The sequence below is a fragment of the Accipiter gentilis genome, chromosome 7 (genome assembly GCF_929443795.1).
Source record: "Accipiter gentilis chromosome 7, bAccGen1.1, whole genome shotgun sequence".
Classification (NCBI taxonomy): Eukaryota; Metazoa; Chordata; class Aves; order Accipitriformes; family Accipitridae; genus Astur; species Astur gentilis.
In genome coordinates, this window is record NC_064886.1 from 8891958 (window position 1) to 8915102 (window position 23145).

The window sequence follows — 23145 nt, forward strand, 5'->3', positions numbered from 1 at the left end:
GGTCGTCCAGGACTCTGGGGGCAAAGACCTTTCTCAGGTGGGTGTCTGTGTGCATGGCACACAGGGGAATTTGAGGCTTACGGGCCATTATCAGCAGGACAACTGGCTGGTAAGCACAGCCTGGCATGGGGAAGACAACTAAATGCTGGACCTGAGGGTGAGACCTGTGCTCCTGGAGAGGGTCATGTCCCAGCAAACTGTAGGACATCCCCTTCCTTCCCAGCTGGTGCTCAGAACCTGCCACCTCAGGACATGCTGGACCTTTCTTTCCCTGGACATCTGATAGACCAGGAAACCTGGCTCCACTCACCCCAAAGGGCACAGCAGTCTTCCTGTAGCATGGTGCACAGCCAGACTGGCCTCCTCCCTGTGGTGCTCACCCAGCTGCAGCACAGAAACCAGGCTGGAGTTACGTATCTCCTGGAGAAGGTGGTCTACCCCCTACACCTCAGGGAAGGCAGTCCCACCTAACATCCATAGGGTCCTATGGAGAGGGTACCACTGTCACCCCACACAGGTTAAGGTGCTAAGCCCAGAGGTGCAGGGAAAAGTGGGGGGACCATCAGCTGGGTAGATAAATTAATGACTGCAAAAAAGGAGGAAACTATTTAGCAAAGGGCATAGAAATTTATTATGGACAGAGCTACTAAAGAGCTCCATACAATGACTTTGGGACTGGTTCTGCATGGATGAAGGGTAAGAAAACACACGAGATCTGCTCAGGGGCACCTGCTGGAAAGAATTTACCAATGCCTTCTGGGTGGAGGGACAGCTGGCCTTTGAAAATCCTGAGCCCAGCATTACCACAGGGTGTAGTTTCCTTGGACGACAGCAGACATGAGGAGAAACAACTGGAAGGACTTTGTCTAACCAGGATCCATCAGTGAGCAGATGCCCTGGTCTCTGCAGACAAGCAGTGACATGTCTGCTCGTCCACAAGGGTTGGTCCCACACATGCTTGCTTTTCCAAAGGGTCACACTGCCAGCGGGTACCACTTGGTAAGACAGGCTTTTAAAGAAGCCCAGGGTCAGTGATAGTAGCTACGCTGCCTTGCCAGAATTTGCCAAGGACTGTCCCAGGGAGTGCTTGGCCTGGATGGCCCTGTCTATGAGCCACACTTACCCCATAAACCCTTCCACAAAGGGAGGACTCCCCTACTCCAGCTTCAGCTCTGCAAGGATCATGGGTTTCCAGGAGCAGCCGCAGCACTTTGCCTTCTCCTTGAAGGCAAGCACTACTTGAAATGTCCACTGCATGAGCACCACACAGCATGGTGTTGGCCAGGTGACAGTGATGGGTTGCTTCCCAACAGAGCTGGGCCAGCTGCCAGCATTCAGGGGTGCCCCTGGAATGAGCTGAGGCTTTCAACATACAGTAGCCACCTTCCTGCCTCTCTCTGCTGAAGTGAGCTCTCCAGAAGGAAATCTGTCTGGACCTAAAGCTCCAAGGGAAGCAGACTTTGTGTGAACCTCAGAGCAGCACAGAAGACAGCGTGAGCACTGGGATGACAGGCAACAGCCGGGCTGAGAAGTGTGTACATCAAACCTGGGACTCCAGCCTGCCTGTCCCGTGTTGGCTTTGTCCAGAGGGCCTTTGTCCCCAGATATCCTGTCCTGCTCTCAACCTTTTCTGATGAATGCTCACAGACTGAGCTACACGAGGGGAGGAACATCTTAGCTCGACCCACATGGCACCCCACTTTGTCTTGTCTTCCCTAACCTGCACCCACCATAGGCTGGAGAAAGGGTTGGTTGTGGTTTCCATGCATCAAAACATTTGGTAGAGTAATAAAGACTTCCCAGGCTTCCTCTTCTCTGCTGGTGCACCTATTTGTTCACACACACCAGCAGCGTGCAGCATCAAGGGCTTATCCAGAAACAGTGCAACCAGCCAAGCCAGCCGCTGCCACTCAGGGCACTGGCCATGCTGGGGAGGCAGGAGCTGTGCAGGTGCCACAGCTGCCAAGTGACAAATTGTGTCAGGCACACCCATGCCAGTGGCAAGGCCCATTGGGATACGTGCATAGCTGCTATCCTGGGCTCTGAGGTTAGCTGGCTGCTAGGCAGATCTGGGCTTGTTGGCAGCCCTGACCTCAGTGCTCAGCTAGGAATTTGGAATGGGGCATGCTGCCTGGGAAAGCCAAGGTGCTGTAGCTTGGCAGCCCAGGCAGCTCTCTGCTTCTCACCACCAGCACAGGGTGCTGTGACTTGAGGCACTGGCTACATGCCCCAGTGTCTGCTGCAGGATTTTTCTGCAGTACAGAGACTCCAGGTTTGGCTGTGGACTAATGGGGATCTGGCAGCCCAGGAAATGGAAAGGTGAGAAAGCTCTCTGATGAGAAAGCTGCACTGTGCGGCACCTTACGCTGCTGGGAAGGTGGAGCAGGTCAAACTACGCTGCCTTACAGAGTACATGCTGGTGGTGGACTTGGGTTGAGGTACACAGTGGAAAGCAGTATAGGGACAGGGCAATACTGAGGTTACTCCCTGACCACCTGCTGAAGCGCCTGGGCATGATCCAAAGACTGACAGGATGTAGGCAGATGGGAAATTTAGTTTCCAGGGTGCCAAGGAACAGCAGAAATGCAGCCTTGTTCTTCCCCATGCACTCTCCCAGAAAGTTACTGCCATACTAGTGTGCAGAGGGCCAGGAGGGTGAAGCCCTTTCCTAAGGAAAGCACTTGAATTCTCTCTAGCAACATGCCTATCTCAGGTTTGCCACCTTATTGCTTCTTGCTTTTGGTCGAGCATGAGAAATGTCTCACTGCAGTCTGATGGCTAGCACACAGTGCAGGGATGAGTCCCTTAGCCCTCTATGGAGCACTAATGCTGCAGTCCTTAACCAGTGGCAGCCCTGGGCACATCCCTATCAGGGGAGACTGTTTCCCCTTGACAAGGAGAGTGGAACTGGGCTCGGGGGCACTCCTGGCTTAGGAAGAGGCAGCAGCCAGAAACAATGATGCAGCGGATTTTTTACTGCCTCTCAGCTAGTTTGCTGGAAGATGGGCGGCATCAGGTAAAGGAACGCTGCTACCTCCAGAGAAAAAGACAAGTCACTGGAGTCAAGATCTTTGAACAGCAACATACAAATAGAAAGAGAACCTCTTGCCTTGTCCCCAGAGGCTATGGCTTTGGAAAGCTGATCACTAGGCCGCTGTGGTGTTTGTCCTTATGTCCTTAAAGCATGAATCACGTCTGCCCATGTGCTGCTTGCTGGTGCATTTTCTGTGGTGTGGCTCGGATGTGCTCTCACTGGGCTGGGGCTGAGAGACATGAGGTTCTCCACTGCTCTTACTTACAAATACAGCAGGAATCTTAGAAAAAAGTTCCAGGTCTTGTTCCACGCGTCTGTCTTGCTGGCAGCTTTTCCTTTTTACCTTGTGTCCAGAATATAGATTCTTCTTCCTGTCACCTCTGGGACTGTCTGTGGACAAAGGATAGTGTTGAGAGTTGCTTGAGTTATTCTTAGGAGGCCCATGAAGGGCTGTGCTCCCAAGGCGAGTCTGAGCCACAGGAATCTCATCCATGGACTCGGCGGACTCTGAGTGATAGTCAGCTGGGGGTCCCGCCCCCTGGATGAGGCCGATGCTGCTGGGGGGCACAGCAGCTCTCAGAGGAAAAGCTGGCACTAGGAGGTGAAGGCTGTGAGAAGTTGAGGTGGCAGCAGCCATGGCTGGGAACTCTACAGATGGAAAGAAAGGGAGAAGAAAGCTTGAGGAGAGACAGAGAGAGAGAGAGAGAGATCCCTCAGCCCCACAAAGACATCAACAAGCCCAGAAACTCTGATATCACTGATCTACTAGTGTTAAAGAAAATCATACATATATTTATGCAATATTAGACGTGAAAATGTACAGAATTCTAGGCTCAGCAGTGTACCCAAGTCTGATCATTTTAGAGTATCTCAAAGCACTCACTATCCCTTCTTAGGCAAGGTAACTTTCTGCCAGTGCTGGGTTTTCATGACACACTTTATTTCTTGTGCCAGCAACCAGAAATCCAGTCCAGAAGCAGAGAAGCTGACTGGTGCACTCTCACCTGACTGGGGATCTTGTAAAGAGGGCCAAGGTCTAGCATGTGTTTTAGATCTGCTGTCCATTGCTGAGGAAGAAGCTTTATGTGTCTTCTTTCTTCTTTTTTTCTGTTGCTGTGAAAGCAAATTGCCCAAGAGAAGGGAAGTCACTTCATCAGTCCAAAGTAATGAGACAGGCAGTTTTTTTAACTACTACCTCTTTTTAATTCCTCCTATTTTTAATAATGAACATTAGGTATGACCAAAGAGCAAGAATATTGTATAGCTTAAGACTGAGTTACTATAAAGCAATGACAGAAAATGTGTATTTAATGAATGCATACATTATCTGCATACAGTGATTCTCTGTGTGTAGGTACCTTTAAGCTGTTGTCTCATACAGCTGGAGGATGTATGAGACACTGGTGGACAAATGCATTTGTAGAGCCAAACTAGAAGAGGGGACCAAAAGTCACATAGCACAGGACATCCCAAGAGAGAGATCACTCTTGTCCAAAATACAAGTGTAGTTGAAAAGGATTTTTTCTTATCATCTAGATGACACAACTTTGATTAATAAGCTTAGAGGAAAGGGGGAGAGCACCACCACCTGCCATTTGATCAAGGAGGGAGAGCATCTGGACGTAGATACGTGAATATCAAGAGGGCAAAAAACTTGACTTTAGACAGCTGTTTCATACGCTCAAGCTTCAAATCCACACACACCATCTTTCCCTGGGGCAGATGCTTTAAACATCCATATATGAACATATAAACTATTGGATTTTGCTCTACAGAAACACGCACAGCTTGTTACATCAACAAAGTAGCATAGATACAGTCACTGAACTGCATTGGAGCAGCAAGACATTGTATTACAGCTGAGCTGCAAGCTTATGAGGGAACTGTCGAATACATCTGATCACATGCGGGAGATGAGACAGGAGAGTATCACTTAGATGCGGTGACTGCAGGGCACAGCCACACCTGCAGAGACACGCTGAGGACAGGAAAGTCATGTGTACGAAGGAAGCAATCACAGTCTGCACTAGAGTGAGCGTGCACCCATGCACCATGGTGAATTGTCAGCAGCAGAGGTTATGGTATGCAGCAAGTCTCCTGCTTACCTGAGAGGGGACCACATAATGAAGAGCTGGGAGGTCAGGGGAGGAGCTCTGCTCAGGGTCAGCTTCATCATTGCGGACATAGAGCTCTGAAAAGCTAAAACACACGGCATATATACAAGATACTTCCCTTAGACATGACTTAACTCCGATGCTTACTTTGCTTGCACATATGCATCAGCCTGTCTGAAGCATCCCCTGCTTTGTACAGCATTGTCAGCAAAACTGCAGGGTAACTTTTTCTGTGCAACTGTGCAAAATATGAAGGGTTTCCTCTCCCTTCCGAGGGACATGAGTTAATACGCAACGATTAATAAAGAGACAAGGATGGTGGTTTTCCATAAGTACTTGCCTGTGTGATTCACAACTTGCTGTTGTGATTCATCTGTTGATAACCTGAATCATGTAACTATAATGAGCTCAGTATAGGAATTACAGGACAAATCAGGCAGCTTTAAAGTAATTTTAATACAAAACAGCCTAAATAGAGTATTCTAGGAAGATATTTTCCCAGGGGAGGGGAGGCAAGTACTCCTGCAGGTACTTACCCTCCTGAAATTCAAAGATTTCACCATGCCTTGGTCAAAACATGGGTGCTCCCTATTTGCCTAAGTACTTTTGTCTTAGGGTCCATCAGTGATTTTGGTGACAATTTCCCATTCACCATACATGCTGCTGGCAGACTCCTATATATGACTTTACTCACCCTTTTCCTGAAGTTACTGTTGAGAATTCCTCTACTTGAATACCAGGATCTGTATAGCCAGGGTTACCTGAAAAAAAGTCTGCTTCCTGAAGAAAAGAAAAGAAAAAAAAAGAATTCACATTTTTCAGACCAATATGGACACAGAGGGGAGAAGAGGGATTTTCACTAGACGGATGTCTTCTTCCTCCTTCCTCAGCCACATGCCAGATATTTTCTGTCCTTACAGCTAGCACAGCTGAAACTCAGCAGGAGTCTGCTGCCTAAGAAGACGGAAAACCACGATTGAGACAATTAGAAGTCCCTGATTCATTCATTTAGTCCAGCCAGCATTTCATGTGACTCCAAATCAAATCAGAGCACACTTACAGAGACCAGCTTAATCATTTTTTGGGACCACATTCAAAATATCACTTAAAGCCCTCATTAGTTATACAGTTCAATCATAGGAGTTAAGCAGTGAATGCAAAAAAACTTCTTTTAAATTCAAAATGGAGGTGAGGAAAGTGAAAGCATGCAACATACAGGAAAAACATAAAGTATTTTCTGTTTCTTGTATGAATCCTGTATGGCTAATAACTGCTGGTTTTAGATGTGATATACTGCTCATTTGCCTCAGGTGTAGTTGAATTCAAAGTAATGCCACCCTGAATTTTAAAATTGCATACTTTCATAAACATATAAGAAGACTCAAAGAATAAGCTGCCTAAATCCAAGTGTCTGCATTACGGAAAAGGGCTCCCAGTTCTCCCTCAAAAGGACATAGTTAAGATAGTCAAGAGTACCAAGTGATGCAGGGTATGAAGCTCCGTTGTCAAAAAGGATAAATCATGCTCAGGAGAACCTTGACACTACTTTCCAGCTGCTCTTAAACTTGAATAATTAGCAAGACAACTTCTTCTTAAACATTGCAGTGTACAGTGGCCATAAAGACACATATACATTTTAAGGCAACTTTCAGGTGGTGAAGACATAGGCATTTTAAATATGATAGGCATTAGCTTCCAAAATATCTTAAACAAGCTTATGAAGACCTATTTGTCTGAAGAGCCTGATCAGCAAACTTGAGAAAATGAATTCAAAGTTGGACATCCCACAGATGGCTTCCTGAGAGACCCAGGGCCTCTGCACTTCAACAAATTCATAAACAATCAACAAAAAAACAGAGCAGTGAGATGAAGTCTGGTGATGATACTTCCGTATGTAAGGCAATAAAAATGAAAAGCAACTGCAAGGAGTTGCAGAAGATTCTTGCAATATTGAATTACAGGGTGATAAAATGGCAAACAAAAATCAATATTGCTAGATGTAAAGACGTAATGTGATGCACATGGGAAAAGTAGCGTAACCTTTACATACAAAGCAATGGTCTCCGAACTAGAAAAGAATTCATGGACCTGCACATTCAGTGGTAGCCAAGAAATCATTTCAGATTACAGGAATGAAAAGGAAAGAAAAAAAAAGAAAATGGAAAATAGATTCATGTTACTTCCTCCTGAGAAGACCTGGAAGAAGGTACAGAGAAGAGTGACAGGAGCAATGAAAGGTATGGAGCAGTTTCTGTACAAGAAACAGCTAATGGGCCAGGGCTCTTCAGTCAGGAGAGGAAATACGGCAGATATGAGTGGAGAAAGCAAATGGGGAATAATTGTTTACCATCTCTAACAGAATATTTAGGGAGCATCAAATGAAAAAAATCAGGTAGTAGTTTCAAAAGAAACAGAAGGCAGGCTGCATTTTTGACACAGCATAGAAATAAGCTGTAGCACTCACTGCCATAGGATGCTGCAGGTGTTAAATGTTACATGGATTCAAGAAGAAATGAGAAAAGTTTGTGTGAGAAACTAGCAAATACAAAGCTGCTCGAAGTTCTGTGCTCCAAAAGCCCCTAACACCTATTGCCAAGTGCTGGGAGAGGGTACTGGGAACTACAACTCCTGCACTCTTTCTCAATATCCACAGCTGGCCAGTGTCAGAGCCAGCACACTGGTCTGATCAACTCTGGCCAGCCTTCTTTACATGCCAGAAGAGATACTTCCAAAATTACTAGTTGCTTTTGAACATCTTGGCATCAATGTCTGGACCCTCAGTACTCTGTGTGATTGTTAGATAAGAGAGTTGCCAAACTGGAAAGACTTGAGGCCTGTTGCCTTTTGTAACATGCTCTGAGTTTAACAGGTCTTGTAAAGAAAAAAAAAAGAGGTGGAAAGGAATTTCCAGCTGTTTTATAGGTGGTAACATCAAATTTGAAGCGAATTGGTTTAGCAATCCCAAACATTAGAACTTTCTGATTTGAGAATTATGCTATTTAGTTCTATTATAGGCAGAGTTTATCCAAGTGCAGGATTGATAATCTGCAGAAATTTACATCTATTTCAAATAGAACTGGTAACTCAAGTCAGACCATTGCTCACCATCGACTGAACAACAAATGTACATAAATGTTTCCTCAAATCTCCTTGGGGACCAAATTCTTAACATTTACATTCAAGCCTCATGCACCTGAGTTGTAAATGAAGGAGACCAGGCACAATCTCATGTCACTGTAAGCATATGGGCGGTAAGTCTTTTCATAGGAAAGCACACTGTGGCTGAAATGAGCTGAAGCAGGAGACATCCTTGTAGGACTGTGCAGAGTAACTGAAAACAATCAAGATTCAATGTCCACAGCATACAAACAGGACTGGCATTTCAAAGGACATTAATAAATGATACATCTTGAGAATATCATTAACAACTTCTTTCCAAGCAGGGAATGAAAGAGCTTTTTAAATCCATTTTGTCCATTTCAGCCTTCTATAAATAATATATAACCAAAGCAGTCACATAAAAGAAAGCAAACCATTAGAGCTGACTAGCAGAAGCAAATGGAAGAAGACTCGATCAGTAGAAAATACAGTGTACTCTCAGTGTGACAAAAACTACAACCGCAGCAGAGTCCCAGCCTCTTTCCACTCCCACAGTCCTTAGCAGGACAGCCAGCATCCTTCAACTGTGACAGCAAGATAAACCTACCCTTTCCAATTGGATTGTTAGGATTCAGGTTCTTCTCTTGCTGAAAACAGACTGCTAAATCAACAGACCGCCCAAGTTCATTGCAAACCCTGGTCATGCTCACCCTTCCTCTAGAGGCTGAATACCAGCTGTGTCCACCCCAAGTTTCATGGTTACAACTTCAGGATGAATTCAGCTCCTTTGCCCGCTAGAGCTGCTCTTATCAACCGCTTCAGTGGCAGCCAGTGCCCTGAAATGTTGTCTGGCTGGAGGGGAGGCAGAATTGAACAGGAAAAAATGGTTCTTGTCCCAGGGAAAGTGAGTCTGTTGCAAGTGTTGAGGCTGAGAGTGAAGACAAGGTTCATCTTAACCAGACATTGGAAAACAGAAGCAATGTTGAAAATGTGAGGGAAGCTGAGTAAAATCCATGTTTATTATTTAAAATCAAACCTCACCAACCTGAATCAGTGTCCAAAGCAAGTTCAAAGCTTTAGGAATGTGAAAAAAATCACATCCCAGCTGGCCTCACTATGAAAGCCAGCTCCCTGGTATGAATGCAATTATGCATTAAAGTATCATTTTTGGTTTAGTTTATATTTCTTTGGACTGCTATGCAACCACCTACAGAAAAAATTGTTACTTGCACATGCTGCTTTGGGTATAGTAATACAGGCAAAGGCTGTGTATGTCCAACTGTTTTGCATTTTTGTGACATCTGAACCACTCCAGTGTGCAAAATTAGGGCTTTTACTTTGTGCGTGTTCTGAGGATTCTACAAGCACGTAAGAATTCTTTAACCTGAAGAAGAATCTTTAACCTGAACATAGCCAAAGACTTAACCACAGACAAACATGGAAAACTGAAGCCAAAACCAACACCAAGCTTAAATAAGGCTCAAAACCAAGGATTAAAGGAGAAATGCATGTTTCTTCTTACTCCCTAAAATGAATGAACAGTTAGGACAAAAGTGGGAAGAGGATGATTTCCATTTTATGCTTGCAACATCTTGGATCAATTACAAAGGATTTCTGTGTTCAAGCTAAAGAAGGCTGTAGTCAACACAGCTTACAAAACGCAAGTCACTTGGTGTACTCCTACTCCAGTCTATTTGCTTGTATTTATCTCTGGTTGCTATGTAAGAAACAAGGAAAATCTGGAGGGTTAACATTTTTTTAACAATGTTACTGGGCATCATCCAGTCTTTCTTTTTCCCCAAGGTATTAACTGCAGTCCTGAAACACAGAACTACTTTTTACTCTGCTTCTTCCAGGCTTGCTGCTTCAAATTAACCACATTCACACACACCTAGATAAGCACCAGTGCAGACAGGAGAACATCACTGAATGGCTACATCCCAAATATGCAGAGTGTACCCCTGTTCAGACAGATTTTCAGTATCAATCAAAATTTAGTAACTAGGAAATGATTAGAGCTAACGCTTTACTATTGTTTTAATTTTCATGGCAAGCAAAGCTCTATGAGACAAGGTGCCAAATATTTTTATTGTTATGGAAACCTCTGTTTAAACTGAAAGTTCAACTTTTCCAAGGCAGTAAAAAAAATTATATGAAAAGCTGGGGTCTCCATATTATACAGAAGGAGAATTAGCTCACTCATCCCTTTGCTTTGACAGGAAAAAACTATGAATGAGTCCAGGGAGGTCCCAGTATCTCTACACAGAATACCTGGATGAAGCTTCGATTTAATTAATTTCTTATGAAGTACAAAACTGGTTGTATAGAAGGTAACTTATTGCATAAAACTAGATAGAGTTACACAGGATCACAGAATCGCTGAATAATTTAAACTAGGAAGAATTTCTGGAAGTTTCTAGTCCAGCCCCCAGTTAAAGCCAGTACGGAATTTGTCCTGTCAAACTTTGAGGGACTCCAGGGATAGAGCTGCCTTGCAGCAAAATAAATTACAATGAACCTCTCAATTCATAGCAGAATATATATGACACTGCAGAGTGTAACAGCATTGACGAACTCTTTTTACAGTGATATAGCTCAACATCACAGTAATCACAAGGACCCTTATCACTACGTAGACTCAGTTCAAAGAAAAGCAGATGTCTGGGTCATTTCTGAACACAGTTGGTATCCTTTTCCTTTTCAAGACAGTTAAACTACTTCGTATTATTAGCTGCTCAATGATTAGCCCTAGTTTCTCCAGCCTTAGAGCCTGTCTCGCTTTCAGTCATGACCTGCGACACTGCTCACATAAGCCAGCCAGACATGCACTGCCACCGAAACAGATGGTACTGTCCTTTCCAGGGACAGGACCCTTCCCACTCTTCAGTCATCCTTGTTCGTGCTGACACAGACATTTATGTGACTGCTTGGTGAACCAAATGGGAGGGAACTAAGCCAGCTAAACACGAGCTCGACTATTTTTTTTAATAAAGTTTATTCTTACCCAGATGAGTTCCCCCACCCTGTTCATTGCATGACTGTAACAAACAGCTGCGCTGGCAGAAGAGAATAGATAGCACAGGGCCCAAAACAACCGGTGGAGGATGAGACTGTGTGGGATTGGTTGCTTGGAAAGCAGTACTTGCTTATGCCTAAAGTGTTCATCAAATTACAGGCCCTACACTCTCTCACATCCTACTCAACTCCACCAAAGTACCTCTGAAGTCTTATCTGTAGCAACTGCCTCTAAAATTTGGAGCTCGCAAAAGTGAAGCAAACTTTACACTGCAGGCAAGCGAGGCTGTTTTTGAGAAATGTACTGAAAGCTCAACGAGTACCTGACTGGGTCTCACTTGGGAGGGACAAGACTCCAGTTGCTTGTCTACCCCTTTTGCCTCTTGCTGGGGACGCTGCTGCAGGATGTACTCGTACGTGGTCAATTTGTTCCACACTGGGAGGAAAGAAAGAGAGCTGTCAGCACAGGAAAGGCCACTCCCAGATTACACGTATACAAACAGTCTGAATAACTTTACAATCAAATAGTAACTATAAACATGAAAAGACTCATACTCTAAGCCAAAAGTACCTTTGCACTGTACATCTTACTATATCCTTTATTGTCATCATCACAACACTTTCTCATAGTCCCACTATTCTTCTAAAGTCTCATATACACGGTACAGCCTTCTATGCTGTAGTAATTTGTTAGCTCATTTCAGAACAAATCCATTATTCATACCCAATAAGGGTAAGATCTGTATTGTACAGAAAGCTCAGTGAGTAGTCAGAAGGTATGTGATGCTAAGTGGAGAAAAGAAATTCAGCAGGTTAGTGTGTCCTGTAGAGGAGATTGAGACACTTCATGTCCAAAACAGTGAGCATCAAATGCACAGCTTGCCTTGTGATATAGAAGTGCCCAGAGGTTACATGTGCCTTAGTTTATGTGCTCTTAAGGTCCCCTACACAAACACACCTGCTTCCATGAATGACCAAAAGCATGTGACATTTCTGACCAGCTTCGTTTCTTCATGAGACCCAAAATGTTACAAGGATCCAAAACTCAGACATTCCTCCCATAATGATCCCGTTATGGTAAGTATTTTTAGAGCACAAAACCCAGAAATGGATGCTGAAGATTTTTAGTGCACAGCCTGGTAGTCATTCTTCCTTTTTACAGAAGCATAGTAGTTAAAGCAGATGCCTAGGATGTGGGACATCCAGACTAAAATCCTTCCTCTGCCTGAAGACGTTTGTATCAGTAATATCTTACCTCTCAAAACCATACCCTAAACACAGGACTACTTCACAGGGAAGTGGGGGAGAGCAGAGGAGAAGGTGCCCCTCCTGTTAAAGCAACGACCTGTTGAAGAAATAAGCATTCAAGATCCATTTGGCCAGGAAGACAGAGCATAAAAATGAATGCGAGTCTGCAGCCAAGTGATTAGTGAATGCACTTAATGGGGACAATGCCGGGCACTGGCAAATGCTCCTAGAACGGTACTGTATGCTTTATTTGAGAAACAGAATATTCCTTCATAAGCAAAGGGCTATAAACCATTTTTAATTTACAGTTTGTTGGTTTCTGAATACTTAACAGAGTAACTTTTAAAATATTTTAATGAGCTATTTAGTTAAAAATTACTGCATTTGTCTGGCCAGATAACACTGCAGCACATACTGTGCAATACATAATCATAGTCTGTGAAGAGCCCTATATGCTCTCCTATATTCCCTTCCTATATTGCCTACTATTATTTTCTTTTTTATTCTGCTTACTATTGGCTTCTCAGTATTGAAGAAAAAAAAAACCACCCTCCCTCCAAACTTCTGAAGTGCCATGCTTCACTGAATGTCTCTAGCACTGAGTCTCAATCATTTTGAGAATGATTATTTTGAGAATAACCTGCTTCCTTCCTTTTGAGTGATAGCAGCGAGTAATTAAAATCAGGACAGTAATTCTGAAAATTTCACTGTGCTTGCAACAAAACTAGATTCTAAAATTTTCATAGTCATACCTGACTTAAGCCAGGTTTTTTATGTGCAGCTTAAAGGCAATACCACTCACAGGGGTGCTATTTTTTTTTCTGTAATTTAATTATTTTTTTAAAAAAAGGTTTATGAAGAAATACTTACGAACAGTAACTACGTTTTAATTGGTAAACTGTATTTCTAGTCCCAAAAGAGGTTAGACAGTTCATTCCAACACTGTCTACCTTAAAGCATTCAGATGAGGCTACTGACAGTTACAGGTATGAAATAAGAGGAATTTAAACCAGTCATACGTTGTCTATCTCCCTGAATCCCAATTGTAAGTGCAATGCATATTCCTATGTAACACACAATATAGGCTTCAATATGGTAACATCACTCCTTTTAAGCAAGGACTTACACACCGCACTTCTGCACAGCTGGAACCAGTTTCAATAGGGTAGCAGATTTTAATATAATAAAATGTTAAAAAAAATTTAACAATAATTAAATTGTTTCCATGTAAGCCATAAAGATTTAAAATTGGAGCAGAAATAAAAGTTAATTTGGCTCAAAATTCATTCTGAAAGAAGAAAATAAAATCACCCCAAGACAACAGCGACAAAAAATGCCCCAAACCCAGAGCAGAACTAGTTAACACACACACTTTCCTGTCTGACAAGAGAAAGCATGTCTTTATCCCAAGGAGGGAGCGCCCTCTTGTGGAAGTTGTACACAAAACCAGGATAAATGCCACTCAGTACTAAACCGAATAATCCTTTCTTTTTCATCCAAAAGAAATCTTCCCGGAGCAGCCCCAGCTTTGTTATGCTTTTAGTCTTTCTACAGTGCTAGATAGGCCTCTGAAATCTCCAGGCATCACCATTAACCCAGCAAAGTCAACTTTCAATTCCACCAAGAAAGCAAAATCGCAGCGTGACCAAATTTAAGTTAAGCTCAAAGAGGCTGTAGAAGGAAAACGACAATCAATGACCTCACTGATTGTAACATTAATGCCAGCTGAGGAACACTACATCAAATGCTACATTTCAGCAGTGCAACCATTTTGCTTCTGGAGCTGCACTGGTTTGTGCTGACCCAGTTCGTGGTGGCAACTGCATCGCTGTTAACTGACAACCTAAAAATCCATCCAGGGATCCTCTGTAACCGCCACCCTCGTTTCTCTTCCACCACATCCCTTCTTCCTTAGTTTTGGCACCACCGACTACTGCAAGCGTAAGATCTTTTCTCATCATGACTTACGTCAGGCAGCCAAATAGCTTTGGCTTCATTTTAGACAATGGCTGAAAAAAGGTTTTTTATGCCTATCTGCACATAAACAAACATAAATATCTCTTCTTGATAGAGCAACAAGTAAGGGATCTAATGAGGAGCTTTTCTGAAAACCTCTTCCTCTGAATTCCACAAGTCTTTTTGTGTCACTACAGTATAACTTCCATAAAGGGACCTCGACCTGAACATCAGGCCTTCTATTAGAAATTTAGATCAATACCGTCCACACTTCTCTGGGGTAACAGAGAAACAGGCTCTCTCACACAACAGAAGTACTGGGGAGCACAGTGAAGAGACTCACAAAAGCCTGTATGCAGAGCCAATCTGAATCTGCCATCACTGATACTGAGCTGGAATTAACCAGTTCATCCCACCTAGCCTTCTCAACTACTCTTGCACGTGCTTTCCATTCCAGGATAACATAGCTTAGACACAGGAATGCACAGGCCCAACACAAGCCCTATGTTGCGCATGCACTGATAAGGCTACCTGGTCCTGGGGGAAAATCAGAAGTATAATGTTAAACCTAAATTTTCTAACTTTTCAATGGCAATCTTGCACAAGGTGTATATATTTGTAACACGGGTGAACACAGTGAATGCAGAATGAGTAGAAGCACCTAAGTGAAAATGAAATGGAGATGCAGGTGACGGGAACATAATACCTACTGAGATAGATGTGAAAGGTCAATAGGTGGCCCAGCAGGATCACGGTCATTAGGCTCAGAAGAATAAAAATCCCAGCCATGACCAAAATGGCAGACGCCTGAGTCTCAACAGGAGCTGCAGGAAGAAACACAAACCAGAGGTCCGTGTGGTTCTTTAGAGCTGTAAAACAAAAAGAGTTGGAGGTAAGTAGATTGTCCAGGTATTAAATATCTCTAACTAAACTTTGCAGCTGGAAATATTGTTAACTCCAAAGTAGCTTCAGACCCATTATGCACTGGAGGCCTAAGAAATCTTGTGTCTGCAAGGTCCATAGGAAGAGCAGTTAGCTCTGTAAGGAAAGACATTCCATCCAGCTGAGCAGAGATATTCTTGCAGAAATATAAACTGAAGGAGTAAGGAATGCAGTTCCTTGTCAGTGAGAGAGACCACAGAATCCAATCCCATACTGGGATATGCTGGCTGATTCACAGGATGCTCAACTGAAGCACTGCTCGTACCATCAAAGTGCCGGTCAGAGCGAAGCATCGTGGGGTCAATGAAGAACTCTACAAAGACGTAGCAAGCAACGAGCAGCAGAAGCCCAAGGCCCAGAATGGCAGACAGCACACTATTCAAAAAGAGCCTGCCAAGAAAGTGAGAAGTCTGAGTGGCTTCAATAACATTACATATACAATTCAAAATCCCAGCCTCTAATAAAGACAGAGATATAGACAGCTATCCCAAATTACTGTGATGCTTTCTTACACTTGCGATCGATACTGGTGAACAGTCTTACTTCTGATTTGTTACCCTGAGGGACTAAACTGTGACCCTTTAGAGCAACCGTGGTTACAAAACAGTCAAGTATATCTAGGACAGACAAAGAGCTCCCTGCACAAAATCTGAAGGCAGTGTAACGTGGTACCCAGCAGTAACAACGCTTTGCTTTCCACATGGTTTTAGTGCAGGAAAGTAAACTGAGAAGCAATAATCAGTGATAGCTTCCTTGTTCTTTATCTCAAACCTGGCACAGATTAGAGGTGCCTATATGCTGCTGTAACTCCTGCCAATCGGCAAGTCTCGTAGGGAAATCATGCAATCTGGATGCAGGTTGTTTCAGAGATGGGAACAGCACAATCACAGTTCTATTCCCACTCCAGCTCTCAGAAGCATTAAGGACACCCAATTAACATCCCATAAGCTTTTCCTAATACCAAATAATAAGATTATGTTCTCTGTTTTCACTCATAGATGCTCAGCTACAAAATCCTAAGTGTAGGAGTTTTATCCCTGGTTATTTGAATCTCATAATCATGCTTGCATTTTCCATCTAGTTTTCTCATGACTGATTTTATTCAGCCAGGGTCTGAAAAAAAAGTGGTTCTGTGTGACTGAGTACAGACTGGGCTGAGATGCAGGAGAATCTTGGGAAGAGAAGGGGCGACATTATTGATGCAGTGTTGCACTCCTGTCACAATGCCAGGCTCTTACCAGTAATTCCTCTCTCCCACACAGTTGTTGAGCCATTTGCAGTGGTGATCAAAGCCACACACACACTTGTTGCAAGTTCCACAGTGCTTTGACTTGGCACTCCTGCCAAAGAAAGGGTGGCATTAGCATGGCAGCACCAAGCTTATTACCACGACTTTCCAGTGACACAGATACAGGGGGTTACAGCAGTAGAAATCCTGGGAATAGTGAGAAAACCTTCTACCTCAGGAATACTTCAACACCCAAACATATCAGCCATATCGGCCATTGTTGGACCACAGTCACAAATACTGCAAAATTTGCCTTTCAATGCACTGTGTGATTTCTAAATTGGAGATCATTCATTTCTTATTTGAAACCCTTCAGCAGTTCTACAAAGCTTGATCTCAATGTCTGCCCTCCAAGCATTTCCTGCTACCATATTAGCATCTAGCCAAATACAAGCACACATGCCCGAGTTACACATTGTTAGGTCAAACACCAACATTCAGATCACATGGAACAGAACAGTCCTCTCCACACAACAGGTGAGCAATCAAATGAAGTACGGAACCACGCACACATTTGACAGCAGGCACCTACTCGGCTAACTGAATCTTGCCACAGGGTGAAGTTTAACTCACACTACAGAGCTTCAGGGGCTCAATTTCAATCTTATAGTCTAACATTTAAGACTAATGGTGAAGTGTAATGGTGAAGAAGACAGAATAGTAGAAGGAAAAAAGAAGATACTTACACATCTACATCACAGACATGGCAATGATGGTTTTCAATGACATGTGCATGTTGATTACGATTGAAGGTAGCCAGAGGCCCTAGATAGTTTTTTTCTCGCACATTTGCATCCGCAGGATCAATGGAGACTGCAGTAAGATGAACAACTAAATGGTAGATAAAACACACTCCCGGACACTGAAGTACACAGTTAAGGATTTTATGAGTGATTTAATGCATATATTTTTATCCTTAATACACAAAGCCCACACAGATGAGAAATACATGGCTTAGAATTAGAAATCACTATATAACTGATTGCAGCACATTCATCTGAGCTTTATTAACAGAGACATTTGCGCTGTAATAAATATCCTCTGGAAAAAGGTAACTAAATCTACAGGAACAACCCTCCTTATTATGTACTACTCTGTCTCACAGAAATGTCCTTCCTAGCACAGGAGTTTTTAAAAATTACCTTTACTTACCAGAATCTGACCCCACTGTTGACATAGGTCCACGTTTCTTAGTACATACAGACTCCTTGGGAAGGAACAATTAGTTAAGGCTGTGCGCATGCCCCTTCACAAGACCAGACTTCCAAGAAAGAAAAAAAAAGTCACATCAAGGAACTAGTACTGATCACCTTGCTTCCTTTTCCTAAGTCAGAATCCCAAGGAAGAGGATCACCCCTTTAAAGTAGGCTCCTACACAATTTACAGAGAGACAGTATCCAGGATTTGTCATTGGTTCTTGAAAGATTACCGGTTTGGATTCTTACTTTTAAATGCAGTAGCAAGTCAGAGCAAATACGCTTTAGCAGTACTTTTGATCAGACACCTGAACTAACTGCCGAAATTCGGAAAGAATATACAAATATGTAAGAATATACAAACAGAAAGCAGCAACCCTGCATGCCTGGAGTACCACTGTGCTCAAGAGTTTGCTTCTCAATATACTGCAACTAAATGAGCATGTGTGCAAAAATTAACCTTCCAGTCTATTTGTTACACAGCCAGACGTGCACATAATTGATGATACTAAGGCGTATGGAAAATAGAGCAGAGTAGTAAGGAAAAAAAGGAGGTCTGTGAGAGGTCTAGCTGACTAGATCTCTGATGACTGGTGTAGCAGAATGGGAAGGGATTTGCCTTTGACACAAAAGAGATGTTAGCACTTTATTAACTGGTAGTAAAACTTTAGGATACATAAATCTGTTGAATTAGAGTGACTTTAGATTGAGTTATGAAGATATTTGGTAGACAAATGCATGAGGTTTGAACCGTGATAATACCAAGGATTTGGATAAAATAAGTAGACCTAAGACCACTGTGAGCTAATGATATTAATGCCTAAATCACACAGGTGTAACTAAAACAACGATAAGCAAAAGCATCCCAAACATATCAAAGACTCCATGGACATACATAAATCAGATGTATAAATGATGTAAGTGCATATCGGATCTCTTCAGAACTTTTCCTAACATTGTCTCTATAATAATTTCTTGGTTAGCTGGTTCTGCTAAGAAAGCACTAAGTGGCACCGAGCCACTTAGTCAATTTTATTTGCACCCCGAAGATGTTACCAGAGAGATGACAAAAGCAAACACTTGCTCACAAATTATAAACCCTCACCAGCTTGTTAAGCACCAAATTCAAATCTCAGGATACCCTCTTCCCATCTGCCACTCCTCAAGACAATCTAGTCCACCAGAAGCCAGGGCCTGACTTTGAGGAAGTTCCTTCCCTGGCTTTGAGGAAGTTCCTTCCTTGGGCACAGGTGACAGTACAAGGTAGCACTGGGAGCATTGGGATTGCTCGCCAGCACAACCCATCTCTAGTCCCTCTCCTCCCCAGCTGTAGAAGCAGCAAGCGCACACAGCTCTAGGGAGGGGGCTTGAGGACAGGAGGTGGAAAACGCATCAGGCTGGGCCGAGTTAGGCTTTGCTGGGCAGCACATAAGACAAGATGCCTTCACAGTGTAAGCACCTCATCTTCTGATATTGCCCACATTTAGAGGACAGTTAGATGTGTATCACAGAGCTGCTCAAGACTGTCCCACGACAGACCTCTCCTCTGAGGTTCACACTACACCACCTTGTCTTTTACTCACAGATGTTCTACAGAGGACAGGGGAGGGCCCTGGGAGAAGATCAACTGCCAGCTATCACGAGCAACCACACCGTAAAATTGTAAACATATAAAGCTGCCTTTCAAGACTGATTCAGTCAGCACAGGGAGGTGTGGCTGCCCACCACGGCAAGGATGTTTCAGGAGGGTCTTTTTTAGCATGAATTCCCTCAAGCTCTGCAGCACCCTTGTAGCAGAATAATATAAAGCAAAGGAGACACATAGGCAGAAGTAGACAGCAGAAGAGCCTTGGAGGGAAAGATAGTAACCTTAACAGAGTGATGAAGGAGACAAGCAGAACTTTAGTGACCTACCTAAAGCTGAAGGGCAGAGAGGATCTCAAAATAACTGGTTTTTATAGACAGGAGAAGATCAAGATTATGGTTATAGTTCAGAAAAAGATTCCGATTCAGCTGCTTTCTCCTAGCCTTTCTATGCTACCCAACAACTATTTTAAAAAAATCCCACTGAGAGTTTATTACAGTCCATGTTCTCCTCTTAACCAAAGGATACGATATAGCCAGCGGGCAGCCAGTGGCGGGGCAGGAGAGGAACCAGGATTCCAAAGCCAACCAGTGCAAAGAAGAGGTACAGCAACCAGGCAATAATCTGGAAAAGGTGCAGAGGCCAGCTCCAGCCATTCCTTCGAGCGCGTTGGACCTGCACCTCAGGAACAGCTTCGCCCAAATTCTCTGGAGTTGTCTTATTAGGAGGTTTATTGCAGATATTCATCTACAGAAATCAAAAATGGAAAACAAAAAATATATAATACAAAAATGTTGTGACTGAGCCCCAGTCCTGGAGTTATGCTCCAGGCTGGACAGAAACTTGGAGGGACTAAGATGACAACACATCTGTGCATCTTCTCTCTGCACAGGGGATTTGTGACTGATAGTAACAAAGGGAAAAAACAGTTACACACTCTAAAAGCAAGTGCTAATGTCTGCGTGAAACAACAATACCCCAAACTTTGAGCTAAGGGAAACTTGCAGGTTTTGCCAGCCTTTGGATGGATCTAGACCTAAATTGACTAAAAAGAGCAAAGAAGGTACTTTGGTGGCAGTCCAGAGATGGAGTATGATGTGCTGTGGTCTGGGGATGTGTTCACGTCAGAATGCTGTTATGGATGATGGCAGAACAAATGCTTTCACCTGTCTCAGATATGCCATGTTTTCCTTCTAGCTAGTGCAGAGAAGTATAGTGAGAGTGGGTGGCCCCACTGGAGCACATGGTCTGGAACCACAATTTAGCACTACACAGCATCCAAAAAAACAGAGACCCTTTTGTCAGCAACAAAGGAAGTGGACAGACTAGAAACAAAAAAAAGTGAACTTTAATGACAAAAAGGGGGAAAGAAGCAGGAGTTACTCCACAACGCAAGTATAAAGCAGACCGTTGCTAGAACAGAACAGAAGGTTATGTATGCAGGACATCCATGCAGGAAGCAGCTTGATTATTCAGCTGTCCTACAATGTCTGGACTCCTGGCAGGAGAAAGCAAGATTTAACCGCAAAGGCGAGTAACGAACCATAACCTGGGAAGTTCCTGACGTTTATGATTCCTGTTTGCACAACAGCTATGAGCTCAGAAGTGATTTCTCTTTCTTTCAACTTGTGTTGGATTATTAGTTGTTGCTTTTCGCTTACCATGGAGCCAGGATGAGCTTTTGACAACAGAGAGTGGGGCTGCTCTGCTTCACAGAAAACTCAGGTGCAACAGATACTAGGGAGTACAATACAGGCAGCAGGTCAGGGGTCACATTGCAAAACCGGCATGAAGAAGCTCTGCTGGACCTCAGCTGACTCGCGGTACCTCTGCACCATGCTCACTGTTCCTTAGTAACTAAGAGGATGTTAAATTAACATCTAACAGGGATAAGCAACTTTAATTAGTCTGATTAACTTGCACATGAGCATGCTGAAAGAAAAGGAGGGGCTCTCTAGCTCACTTGTGGTATTTTTGATAATGGTTCCAGTACCAGAAAAATGCTGAAGGGCTGGAAGACAGCAAGCATGCCAATGTGCTGAAAGAGCAAGCGGAACAATTCAGATCTTGGTACACCAACAGTCCTGCATCAGTCCCAGGAAAAGGGCTGGAAATGTCTTTTGGGGTCAACTGGTAGAGAATTAGTGGGTAAGAATATAAAAGAATGTAATTTAAGCTTATCAGCACAGTCTTATCAACAAACAGGCTGGGGAAAAAAAAATTTCTAACTTTGGTCTTTGAAGAAATTAGCAGTATGTGCCTGCATTCATAGTTTGCTACGTGGCAAATGCCTCATCAGTGATGAGAAAGAGTTATTAATCATGCGATACTTTTCTCATTAGGTTGTTGAAAACTTGCCTGCACATCACTTTGAGCTACTGTTACAAAACCCACTCAGATTATTTGAAGAAATTCCCCGATTTCTCCTTTCTCCTAATCAGACCCTGGCTGGGGGAGCCAGGCCCACCCAGACCATGGAATCCCTGTTTTGCTGCCAGATTTTGCTGTTTTATTACACCAGACGGTTTTCACATTATGTTATTTAATGTCAAAAACTTCGGTAACAATTCGACAGAATGTTTTATGTAGTGAACTGCTACTAAAGCTAGCGTAAGCTACCTCCTGGCTGAACTATCCCTCAGACTGCAGTCATCCCACAGCAGCGTCTGTCTGGTGACAGACTCTCACGAAGGAAGCAAGCCGCTTTGTCCATCCTGTTTCAGAAGTGAAGTTCCTCTTGCCTTTCCCTTACAACTCGATGGCTTCTCTTGTAGCTGATGCACTGAATTATCCACCAATATCGATGAAAAACAAAGCTGTATGTGAAGAGACTGAAGGATACTGCATCTCCCCTTCCCCGTGGTGTGCCCAATGCTGTGGGTATGCCTGGCACTCCTTTCTACCCAGCTACAGAAAACACCGAATATAAAAAACAGGGCACGAAGTCACCATCAGGGTTTACTCAGTCACCGGAGACAGAGGAGAGGTAACTGAGTTGATGCTGGTTGTTAACTAATACTAGTTAACTAGTTAACTATAAGTCAGCCGGGAGTTAACAGGTTCACCCCTTCGGTTGTTCAGCCACCGGACAGCCAAGCGCTGGGCAGCGGGAAGGAACGCGCAACCAGCCGCCCTGAGGCACCGGCACCTCCCGGGTATATCGGGGCAGACACCGGGGGCCGGGTCGGACGAACGGTATCCCGGTCAGCCATTGCGGGGAGGGTCGGATAGACCCCTCCCGCGGCTTCGCCACCTCTCTGTCCTCACCTTCTTCCCTCAGAGGGGGTTGAGAACGGCCCCGTCCCCGCTTCATGCCCAGAGCGGGTAACGGGGCCTGCGGTTAAAACCGGCGCGGCAGCTCCCGGCGCCTTCAGCGAGCTCAGGCCGCTGGGCCCGTCGTCATGGCAGCGGACGGGGCTACGGAGGGGCGCAGGCGACAAAAAGGCCGGGCGCGATCTGTTCGGCGGAGATGGCGGGGGTGGGAAGGGCGAGGCTTCGCTCCATAGGAGCCCGGGTGTGGGGGTCCCTGTTGGGGCCTGCGGGCCCAGCGAGGACCTCCACTCCCGGGGAAAGCCTGGCTACTGGCATGCTTCCCCCCAACCCTTCAGCACCCATCCCTGAGGTGCAGACAGGGGTTTTATGCCTGGTGGCACAGAGTAAATTGTATT

General features: G+C 44.0%; 1 protein-coding gene across 2 annotated transcripts; it reads right to left on the reverse strand.

The window, feature by feature from the left end:
* Window positions 1-629: 629 nt before the first annotated feature.
* On the reverse strand, window positions 630-22866 carry ZDHHC1 (zinc finger DHHC-type containing 1). Of its 2 annotated transcripts, none has more exons than XM_049806597.1 (11): window positions 22745-22866; window positions 20006-20224; window positions 17383-17558; window positions 16647-16748; window positions 15674-15798; window positions 15177-15335; window positions 11586-11698; window positions 5843-5928; window positions 5140-5233; window positions 4039-4147; window positions 630-3424 (listed from the first exon to the last, which is right to left on the reverse strand). In XM_049806597.1, the coding sequence occupies exons 2-11, from the start codon at window positions 20222-20224 to the stop codon at window positions 3147-3149; spliced, it is 1461 nt and encodes a 486-aa protein (XP_049662554.1). In that variant the 5' UTR covers window positions 22745-22866; the 3' UTR covers window positions 630-3146. The 2 variants fall into 2 exon arrangements, with proteins under 2 accessions (XP_049662554.1, XP_049662553.1); XM_049806596.1 differs by having other exon boundaries at window positions 630-3682.
* Between the last annotated feature and the right edge of the window lie 279 nt (window positions 22867-23145).

What these genes read in the sequence shown, in the direction of transcription:
- ZDHHC1 (XM_049806596.1), bottom strand. Translation starts at nt 20,224, where the DNA reads ATGAATATCTGCAATAAACCTCCTAATAAGACAACTCCAGAGAATTTG. An exon ending in CCCAAGTGAGACCCAGTCAG is followed by an intron (nt 5,929 to 11,585) that starts GTACTCGTTGAG and finishes TCTTTTCTTCAG; the next exon opens with GAAGCAGACTTTTTTTCAGG. An exon ending in ATTATGTGGTCCCCTCTCAG is followed by an intron (nt 4,148 to 5,139) that starts GTAAGCAGGAGA and finishes TTGCTTTCACAG; the next exon opens with CAACAGAAAAAAAGAAGAAA.